General features: G+C 42.7%; 1 protein-coding gene across 1 annotated transcript; it reads right to left on the reverse strand.

Annotated features, from left to right (window-relative positions):
* Window positions 1-4,357: 4,357 nt before the first annotated feature.
* Window positions 4,358-6,577, reverse strand: LOC121812068 (putative uncharacterized protein MYH16). Its single transcript, XM_042213202.1, has 3 exons — window positions 6,242-6,577; window positions 6,013-6,159; window positions 4,358-5,889 (listed from the first exon to the last, which is right to left on the reverse strand). Exons 1-3 carry the CDS (start codon window positions 6,443-6,445, stop codon window positions 5,809-5,811), a joined length of 432 nt encoding a protein of 143 aa, XP_042069136.1. The 5' UTR covers window positions 6,446-6,577; the 3' UTR covers window positions 4,358-5,808.
* Between the last annotated feature and the right edge of the window lie 4,248 nt (window positions 6,578-10,825).

The following is a 10,825-nucleotide window of genomic DNA, read 5'->3' on the forward strand; positions in this document are numbered from 1 at the left end:
CCAAAATGTAATTTAACACTATGTAAAAAAAGCACAGACTTACCGATAACCAAACCTATTAAGTATTACAGATAAAGGACATATGCCGACTAACAAGAGAAAGACAGATATGACGAATAGAATAATTAAATAATCAAATCCAAACACTCATCTCAAGGTAAATTACACCTAGGAATAATCGGCAGTTTACTTGGACACAACAGTCTGTTTACTGTAAAGAAATAGGAAAAAACATTCAATCAATTACGTTTTTTAATGAGCTTTGGAAACACAATCTACAAGTAGATCGTAGAAAGTAGGTTATGGTAAAAACACGGGGGTTATACCCCGAGGTATCAGCAATCCACCACAACCCGTATAAAACGAAACTTTTTCCCACCCCTTGGACACTTAGCACAAATGCGATACACGCGGGAGAGAAGGCGTCAAATATGTAAATATAATAGAACAATTAATCTGTCCGGGATCGGTTCAAAAGCACACGGCATGGGACAAATAAGATTACATAGTAATATATAATATGGGAGAAGGCACTAGAACAGACCTTCGTTTTAGAACTGGCGAATGCACATGCATAATCACATTTCTTTTAGCCTTCTCCACTGCAACAGGAGTGGTCAGTCATGCGGACACAGAGCCCTCCGATATTCCCCTGATAGCTGCTGGCTGCCCCAGCACACCAAATAGAAAATATCCACAACACGACGAAAACATCCTACAGGAGCTTCCTGCAGATTTAAAAGACCTCCAGCTCTGAGGAAGTAAGTCGGCTTTGGGCTTTTTATACAGTGCTCTGTTGACATACCATGTCCAACAACGGTGTTCGACCACCCACAGCCGAGGTACTTTACTATGTTAGAACCACTGAATCTACTAAATTAATCATACAGTATGAATACATCAATAAATAATTAATTAATAAATATAAAAAACATTTACAAAAAAAATCTCACGCTACTTAGCAAAGGTTTTTAGCTGAAGAAGTTTAACCCAGCTGTTTTGCAACACCTTCATTTTATCATTTAGCACATTTTGAAATAATCATACTGGAGATCCCAAGAACACCTGGATCGTTCTTTTATGAACCTTCTCTGCTCGGTGATCTGAATTCCGGAGTGAGAGAGAACAATACGAGCGATGCGCCCTCCAGTCCTGAGAGGGTGATCATGCGCTCTTTGGGAACAGTTTTCAGCAGTACTGTGTGCAGATCCGCAGCTCAACATGAGCAGCCATGAACACATTAGCACAGTGCATCATCTGGACCACCAGCATGGACGCACCTGCGACTAGTTTAGTGATCAAAAAAGCCATCTACGAGAGGGACCCAAGTGGCTGGTTAAGTCATCACGAATAAATTTTATGTTTTAAGCTGAGCAGAGTGAACGCTGTGTCGTTCTTGATGCTTCTCCAAACTTGAGGAACAGAATTGGTCTGCTCGGCTCACCTTTCAGACTGTGTGTGATGTTTCTCTTTTCGGGGATTCTTGTCCACAGACTGGCCTGAGCTTAAAACTTAGATTTTTGTTTGTAAAACCATTCAATCATTTTATAAAGAAGTTATTTCTATTATTTTGTCAATGTTTGGCTGACAACGGAAGTGTATCTCATGTATTCGTTACGGTTTGTCCACTTGTGCGCACCTACTTATTATGTTTTCTTGATAAATGTACGACATTGTAGTGGATGAAATCTCACTAATAATTATCACAAAGTGATGTCTCGCATTTCTACCCTAAACATTTGGATTGATACAACTACTAACACAGGTCTAGTCAAGCGTATACACACAACACACACACACACACACCAACACAACAACACACACACACACACCACACACACACACAATTCCACACAGAAGTGAAAACAAGCAAAATCAAGTGTGATTTTCTTTTAGAATTTATAATTTTCTGATTTTTGTTCAATAATTTAGAGTGTTCAAGTCATAATTTACTGACTAGAACAAGAGCCCAATAATCGACAGATCCCTTGAGAGCACTTAGCAAGTGGGGAGAAAAACCTCCCTTTTAACGGGAAAATTCCGAGAGAACCAGGCTCATGAGGACTCATCGCGCAACGGCCAGGGTGTTTAAAATGACTCGATTGGATGTTAAATAAATGGCTTTTTGACATTGTTTGTGTAGCCAAATAAGATGTCATTTGAGCACTAGTCAATGTAAATTGTTGTTTTTTTACAGGGGAAACACGCGGCGATCCTGGCGGGTGATGGTAACCTCCGACCTATTATAGAAGAACCTTTCTGAATGCGACCTGCTGGCGCGCGCTCCGACAAGATTTCTTAAAGGGTTCGATAGATTCTTTGCTCACTTTATTCAATGGCGAGATTAAAGAGAACGTGACAACACCGGGCTAACCTTAAGGAGAGATTGTAAATACTTTTATCTGAAACTTGAGGAGGGCTGAAAATCGATATGTTGGACATCAGCCCAGATTTTCTTCAACAAACGGTTTGTAATTTCAGAAACTGTGTCATCTGTATACAGAACGCGTGCCTTTTTGAAAGCACGCCTGACAAGTTCTTCCACACAGACTTCAACTGAAAGCTGCTTCTGAGCTTTGATTTCAGACTCTGGCTCAAGTTTCTGTGTGGACGCTACAAACTGTTTCTTGAAGATGGAGGTGAAAAGTTTGTCAACTGTTGGCTCTCCTACTTCCAATAGAGTTAAGGTGTGTTTTGGGTTGGAGAGCAGCTTCCTTGCAAAAGTCTTTGAAAATGACCTTTGCAAGATCTTGTAGGGCCTTTGGTGATAAAGTCAAATCTGCTGTTTTTATTTCAGAGCAGATTTGATCTAAAAGGCGCTGGTGGAGGGAGTCTGATGGGCAGGCTGTGGATTTTTTTGCAGCCTGGGAAAGGACAGCCTGAAGGACCACGCTTATGAGCCCTTTTCTCTCTGCTTCACCTCGAGGTGACGCAGAGGGTTTCTGCTCCTCAGAAGCCACGGCTGCTTTTTCAGCCTCTGAGGCTTCTGTGTTTGCCATTTGTGAAGGTTCCACAGACAGCGAGGACTCCAGATTTTTCTCTGGTTGTTCTGTCTGTGGGACCTGCTGATTGTCCTGCTGGCTGCCTACTGGGTGCACTGCAGTGACCTAGCCTGATCGTTTTATGGCTTGTCGAGACCCGGGGGCTGACCTCACAGCATGGACTAGCGATGCGTACTGGGACAAAGCATGATCCACTGCGACATGATTATAAAAGCCATCTCGAGTCATGCGCGTTTGTTCGAACATTGTGTTGGTGTCTCTTTCTTCGTGTGTCTGGTTCCGATGCATGGACTCAACTGAATGACAGTACCTGTAGCAGCACCCCTATTTATGGGTTCTCGAGGTCTTTGTAATGACGTGCGTACTGTGACGTGACAGTACGGTATTTAGTTGCTTTGAAGTATGCCTATAAGCCCCGCCCACTTCTAAAAAGAATGCCTAGCAACAGCGTCACACAAACGCACCGGCGCTAGCCGCGTGGATGTGAAACGCGGGGAGAGATCACGTGGAGCCTGCACGTCCACTGCTGTCACCGACACGGAATACTTTTAAAACCCTTCCGTTATAGTTTGTGCTGTCACCAGGCTGTCCGTGATGGCGGGTAAGCGACGGGAACGTAAATGTGCGTGTAGCTTCACTCGGCTAGCAGAGTGGTCACGTTAAAGCGAGCTATACGTGAAAGTTTTCAGCCGTGTGGATTTTTAAAATACTTTGTCATTTCTGTCATTCAGCGCAGCTGTTCAGCTCTTTGAAATGCAGATGAAAATAACGCGTTTTTCTCACGGTGGAGCTCACGTTTTTTTAAGCACAGCACCGGAAATGACTTCAGATACCCACGTGTGCCACTACATATATATTATTTATATGATTTGTTTCTGGTTTGTGAATTGAACTTAAGATCAGATGTGATGGAGTTGGAGATGGAGACACTTGTCGAAACCGGAAATGCTGAGACTCTCAAAGCCCTGTACGTATTTCCTGATATATTCTCTTATCTGCAGGTATCTAAAAAGGCTCTCCCTTGAGCTTCAAAGTCTCTGTGCTGCTGCAACATGTTTTGCATTTAGATGGTACTGTAAGGTTGAAGTGCTTCGGTGGTGATAGTTTTGGAATATGTATCATTTGCGTCAGTTGGATTTGGTGACTGTACTGCAGAAGCTAAATGCCATACCAAATGTTCTTTTCCAGTATTACTGCTTAGTACTGCTTGACTACTAAAAAGAGACAAATGAGATGTTTTTGTACATTAACAGCTAAAAGTTGTCATTTTTCATAAATAAAATGGAAATACGTATTTCATGTCTCAATGCGTTGCTTTGTGGTTTGTTTGTTTCCAAAAAATGAAGAAAAAAAAAGCAAGAAAACAGAGTTAATGGGAAGAAAAGGTCTTTTATTTCCTTAAAAAAACATATTCACATTCAACAGCATATTTGGTCAGGTCTTGTTACAGGTTTAGTCAGTGAAAAGTTCAGACAGATACATTTGAAATCTGAAAATACACTGACATTAATGGCCTAAACTACTCCATGTGCTGACAGCACCCCAGCAGCACTTTATGATAGTGACTGAAGTCATTTATAAGGCAAAAGTTAATCATGAAAAAAAGTGTTTTGTATTTAAGTCACCACTTATGTACGGACTCAAAAACTTCCCTGTAGCCTCTCGCATGTATGGTTTAATAAATACTGCAGCCAGTTTGAACCTTATTTATCTTAAAGGTTGTCATGCATTTGCTTAAATGTAGGAAATCTTGACTACAAACAGTAGTTTCCTGATGATCACATCGGAAAAAGAGAGCCGGAATAAATACAAAATGCAGATTTTAAATATTGAGCTTATTTACTAAGAGGAACAACATCCTTCCTGGAAATGTATGAAAAACGCTCCATCCCAAGTAACTGCCCCTCAAACCAGTTACTATGTTTGAGGGGCAGTTACTTTTTCACATAGCCCCCGGTGCTTTTGTTTACTTTTTTCCTTAATAAATGAAATCATCATGTAAAAACTGTATTTTCTGTTTACTTCAGTTACTTTTGTCCACGTGTGTTTGATCTGAAACATGAGTGTGTGACAAATATTTGAAAATCTAAGAAATCAGGAAGTGTAAATACTAATGCTAGCAGGCTTGATTAGCAAGCTGCATCCATAAACTCTGCATGTTTACAGAAAGAGAAGGATATCTGCTAAAGCACAAATGTCTGGAATAGCCTCAGCCACCCTGTATATATGTCAGTACAGTAAAGTTGCACATTTTGATTTGGAAGTCTGTAGTGGATTGACTTGCTTTTTGAACAGCCTCGTGTGGCCATTAGAGGAACTGCAGTTTCTGGGTGCCAGCTTTATTTTGTAACTATTGATGCTTTGTCTTGTCTGGCTTTTTATGTATTAAACAAATACAATATCTCATATAAAATGGTGTGTTCCAGACTGAGAATCAGCCTGAGGATTGTTCTTTAGATATTTGGAAATCTGGAACACTTAGAAATACATTTATTAGTTTTTACATACAAATGTTACAGTATAAATGGATAAAAAGGGGATATAAAGCTGGAATGTGTCAGGGCTATGAGCTTTCACTCAGAGAGGAAGCCACAAGTACATTGTAGAAAACGCAACAGGAATGTACAGCATACACAAAAAAAAGTCAGGTTCCACCCATGGAACCTTTTGGATGTTTCAAACTTCATACTGTACCATGCTTCACTTCTGGGGGATGATGGTGAAATTGAAGCCATGCTCCTAATCAATCATGAGCTTCTTGAGGGAGTTGAGATAGGCTGGGATGAGGGAGCTGACTGACTCCTCGTCATCGTTGAGGATCTCCTCCGCCTTCCGAGCCCACTGAACTGGGTGACCGGACTCGGCCTGGGTACGGAGTGCTGTAACCCTGTTAGAACAGACACAGGCCTTAGAGTCAGAACAAGTACTTAGTAGAAGAGGCTAACATGGAGTTATTATTTAATAAACCGCGTAATACACCTGATAATATACTGTTCCAGAGAATACTTACGGAGGAGTATCCCTTGCCGAAGCTTCCTCTGTTCTTGGTCCTAATCTTGGTGAGCGCTGATTCAGCAATGTCCGCCCTCTCTTCGGCATCATCCAGCTCGTGCACGGTCTTCCTGTACTTTGCCAGGTTCATGTTAGCTTGTTCCTCCTGAAGTGACAGCAGTGTGAGTTAAAGCCCACAAACACCATGCTTGGAAACGTGTTCAGAGTAAGAGGATGAGGTGACGTACGGCCTCCTCTACTTGTCTCTTGTAGGCCTTCATCTTGTTTTGCAGCCTCTCCACCAGCTCCTGCATCCTCTGCTGGTTCTTCTGGTCCTCCTCCGACTGGAACAGCAGTTCCTTCAGCCGACGCTCGTTCTTCCGCAGCGTCTTCACTGTCTCAGCGTGCCGCTTTTGTTCAGACCAGTCCAGCTCCAGCTCCTTCACCTGCATGCAAAGAGTATCTACTATTGTGTGCAGGAAGGCTTCATATTTATCCACTGAGTGTTTAGTGAAGACACACTCTGTTACAATTTGCTGTTTGTCAAAAGTTCCATAAAAGCAGAAATGTGCTGCAGGCCAGACAACCAAAGTTGTCTGGCCTGCAGCACAAAGTTATGAGCTGTATGTTACATTGAGTATAACATACAGCTCATAACTTTGTTTTGTCATATTTCTGCATATGCCAGTGTGCTACATGCAAAGGCATGTGCAAATGGCTAGCCACTAGCACGTAAATATAAATCCTTAATCCTATAATTCGTTTTTATATCATCTTATTATATTGACATGTGACAGTACACATTAGCTGGACAGTGCAGTCATCTGGGCGACCAACCAGCATGGATCGCACCCGCGACATGTTTAGTTGATCAAAAAAAGCCATCTAAGAAGGGAAACACAGTGGCTGTGTTAATGTCATCTGAATACATTTTAATGTTTTCTCTTACCTCGTGTGTCTGGTTCCGATGCATGGACTCAACTGAATGATAGTGCCTGGTAGCAGCACCCCTATTTAAGGGTTTTAGAGTGCTTTGTAATGATGTGCGTCCTGTGACGTGACAGTATTTAGTCGCTTTGAAGCATGCCTATAGCATAGCCCATCAGTGGTGTCAGTTTATGTGTGGTATATATAATATTTTTATATTGTTAAAAAAGTACATCAATGTAAAAAATTTAAAATGATAAATGTGTAAACTAAAGTCAAAAGCTGTGCGGTTTATGATGTCAATGTGGCGCCCCGCTCCTTTTAATATTATCAGTTATAGCCAAAACAACGAATAGGAGCAGTACTATATGGTACTATTTGAGGTGCTAGTACTAGGGCTGGGCGATATGACCCAAAATTCGTATCTCGATATTTTTTTTTAAAGCCATAAGGTAAGAACAAAAAGAGAGTTCTTAGTCAAAGCTGTGTCCCAGATGTCACATGTGCACTTGTATTAACATACAGCATAGATGTACATGAAAAAAACTACTCAAAAATAAATTATGAGCATTTATTTTTTTTATTTTTTTTCCTGTCCCGTTTGGCTCTTTTGCATCAGAATTGTTGTCTAAAGGCAAAGAAAGATGCCCAACGGATTTACTTTACCAAATTGACCATCCCAGCCTTGCCATAATGGTCCATTTGATTCACCTTTTATTGTTTATTTTATTTTCACTTCTGAATACGGGACAGACTTGACTGGAGGGAAAGAAGGGGAGAAAGAAAGAGGGAAAGAGAAACAGCTGAGAAGAGGGACGGGGGAGAAGGGCAAAAGACAAAAACCAACAGAACGGAGCAAGAGAAAAAAAATGCATATATCAATCACCTGGATCACCTGCTGAGAAAGAAAAAAGAAAACAAGCAGAAGAGAACAAGAGTAATAGAATAAACAACATCACAATGATATATGGGAATATGACAGTAAATACTAAATATTAAACATTATTGTGCAGCACATAAGATCAACAGAACACAGTGTGCTTTGAGGTAGGAGCCAAAAAGGGTGTAGTTTGTGGGTGTGATCACCCGTGTGTACACCTGTGAGCATGGACGTTGTTTTTTTTTTAAAAGGTTCCTTCATGTAATGATCTGCTAGAGGGTGTGGGGGGGCCACAGCCCCGTCCTCCAGGGCATGAAGCAGGTATGGAGGAGATCAAAACTCCAGACATCCAGAGGCCCCCAGAACACAAGAGACCAAGGAAGACCAACAGAGGGGCAGCCGCGCCACTGTCCCAGAAAGAGCTGAGGAGAGTCCCAGATGAGGGCTCACTCAGCAGCCGCGGAGCAGAAGCCAGGGGGAGTTGCAGTGATCGCGCCCGTGAGCTCCGCCGGCAGCCAGCCGTGCCTGAGTGACCGAGCCCCAGGCCGAGAGGCCGGGGGCACCCCACCTCCGAAGTGGCCCGAGCGAGCCCCAGGCTCCAGGCCCCGATAAGCGGCCGCCAAGGAGTGAGCCGGTGTGTACCTGGACGCCCATCCCCGACACAAAGAACCACCAACGCACCGATATCTGAGGGAGTCCGCCACTGGCAGGGGAAGTGGTGGTAGGGGGAGATAGGCCTCCAAACCTTGGAGGGCCTGAGATGTCCCCAGAGAGGTGGCGCCTGACACCCAACCTGACATATAGACACAGACATACAGGCACACACAGACACAAACATCCATTCCCACCCTCATGCTCTCATATGCACTTACTCCACACTCAACCAACGTGGAGACAGACATAAAGAGACGCTGTACACACGATCACACTCCCCAAGCGTACTCTACAAACCGGGTCTAGGTACCCTTGCCCCTGGAGGGGGAACTGCACCCAGACCCAGGTGGTGTTACCCTTTTCCCTGCGGTGGGGGGAGGCAGACCGCCCCGACTCCGCAGCAGCAGGAAGGCCCCACACTCCAGAAAATAATAGAGCATTTATTAAATAATAATGCTCCATAAATAAAAGAAAACAGATGTTGTTTTTGTGCATAACAAAAGAGCTCACAATTGTGCAGTCAAAATGTAAACTAAAAGACGCTGAGCATAATAACAAAGACAGATTTCACAGCTGCTCTGCTTTCCAAGTTCGTGACTGACAGCCTGGAGTTTGAAATCCGCTTCATAACCGTGTCTCTTAACAGGTGCCATTTATGGTCCTTATACACACACAATACGGTAATATTACGTTGAAGCACAGTACGTATCACTCCGCGAGGCTCCTCGGTAGCAGTGTTGCCAACGTAGCGACTTTGTCGCTATATTTAGCGAGTTTTCAGACCCCTAGCGACAAATCTGGCGACTTTTTCTGGTATTATCGGAGACTTGTTTATGACGACTTTTTGACGTGAAAACGCGTATCGCTCTAGATCTCACCCTGGGTCAACACACCTGAATCACATGATTAGTTCGTTACCAGGCCTCTGGAGAACTTCAAGACGTGTTGAGAAGGTATTTATCCATTTAAATCAGCTGTGGTGCATAAGGACACATCTAAAACCTGCAGGAAACCAGCCCTCTTGGACTGGGATTGGGGACCCCTGCTGTAGCTCAAACAGCATATGAAGCATTTAAATTCAGACCAACCTTATAAGCGTATAACACCGATGGGGAACAATGTGTTCTGCAGAATACTCTTGATACTTTAAGAGCAATTTGCCAATAATACAGATTCATGTGTAGTAAGGTGGTTTCATTGCTACTTTTATTAAAGGAGTGCTTCTAAAAATTGAGGTGGTCATCTCCGCTTGCATTTCTGTAAAAGCCACAGCATGCCACCTTGGGTAAGAATATGTATTCTTAACATTTTGCTGTCACAGTTTAGCTGTTTTCATTTCCACTGACACATCAGCTCCTAAGACCACAATACTACTACCAAAGTACTACAAGGATCCGGAAACAAGGACAGAGGGGGGATATAAAATATACCAAATGTTTCTTGAATTGTTAGCACAAGTGTATATGTGTATTTATCTAGTCGGGTTTATATGCAGTAGTGCTCACTTGTTTTCTCATCATTTTATTAACTGTATTTTTCATGTAAGTCATTGATATTAAATATTGATTTTTACAGAGGGGTGGTGAGAGTAAGAGTTTGGTTTCAGTTTTTTCTGTTAATATTTGGATATTTTTCTTGCATTATAATTTTTTTGATGAGAAAAGCAGAATAAAATGTGCAAATTGGCTTAATTTATAGTTTGGTATACTCCTTTCCTCTAATACAAAGATTTGATTTTTAACTGAGTGTAAGTGCATAATTTAATAACAAATGTTTCTGCTCACATGCGTCTCACCCTGTTTTAAATGCAGGAGGTCCAGAAGCTTCACTGTGGCCTGCTGGTGAAAGCGAATGCAGTCCCAGCAGGAGGCCAGCTACAATGCATGATAATTAGCCTTCTGTTGTGATCTGGTTTCTGTCTTGGACTCCCTGGACTGTGACCTCTGACCTCAGACTACAATCGCGCTCAGCTGGAGGCCAAACAGCCTGCCAGTCTGCCTCCTTTCAGTACTGCCCGTCCCCCCGACGGGAGCAGCAGCCGAAGAGCACACCGAAGAACACTGCAGGGGAGACTGAATGAAAAAAATGATGGAATGATTAACAGAAACAAGGAGAAAGAAAACTGTGATTCTGATATAAAGTAAGACGTGATGCGAGTACCTGCTGACAGAGCTGTGGTGCTGCAGTAACTGATGGGTGACACAGCTGCTGCTTAAATGACAGAAAGTCAGTGAGAAATATAACTGAGGGTCCTTTTTATGGAAATAGTGGTGAAATTTCATAGTTAGCACAGAGGCTCAGACTCCTCTGTTCACAATACCCACAGCACTGTAGCAGAGGAGCATCACAACTGAGGTGACTGTGGGGTTTT

Source organism: Haplochromis burtoni, unplaced genomic scaffold, assembly GCF_018398535.1.
Source record: "Haplochromis burtoni strain Fernald_Lab_line unplaced genomic scaffold, NCSU_Asbu1 Contig_425, whole genome shotgun sequence".
In the NCBI taxonomy this organism is placed as follows: Eukaryota; Metazoa; Chordata; class Actinopteri; order Cichliformes; family Cichlidae; genus Haplochromis; species Haplochromis burtoni.

Bases quoted from the DNA above. Each gene is read 5' to 3' on its own strand.
- LOC121812068 (XM_042213202.1), bottom strand. From the start codon at position 6,445: ATGCAGGTGAAGGAGCTGGAGCTGGACTGGTCTGAACAAAAGCGGCAC. The intron at 6,160-6,241 runs GTACGTCACCTC...CTGTCACTTCAG, and splicing joins AGAGACAAGTAGAGGAGGCC to GAGGAACAAGCTAACATGAA. The intron at 5,890-6,012 runs GTAAGTATTCTC...CTGTTCTAACAG, and splicing joins TCGGCAAGGGATACTCCTCC to GGTTACAGCACTCCGTACCC.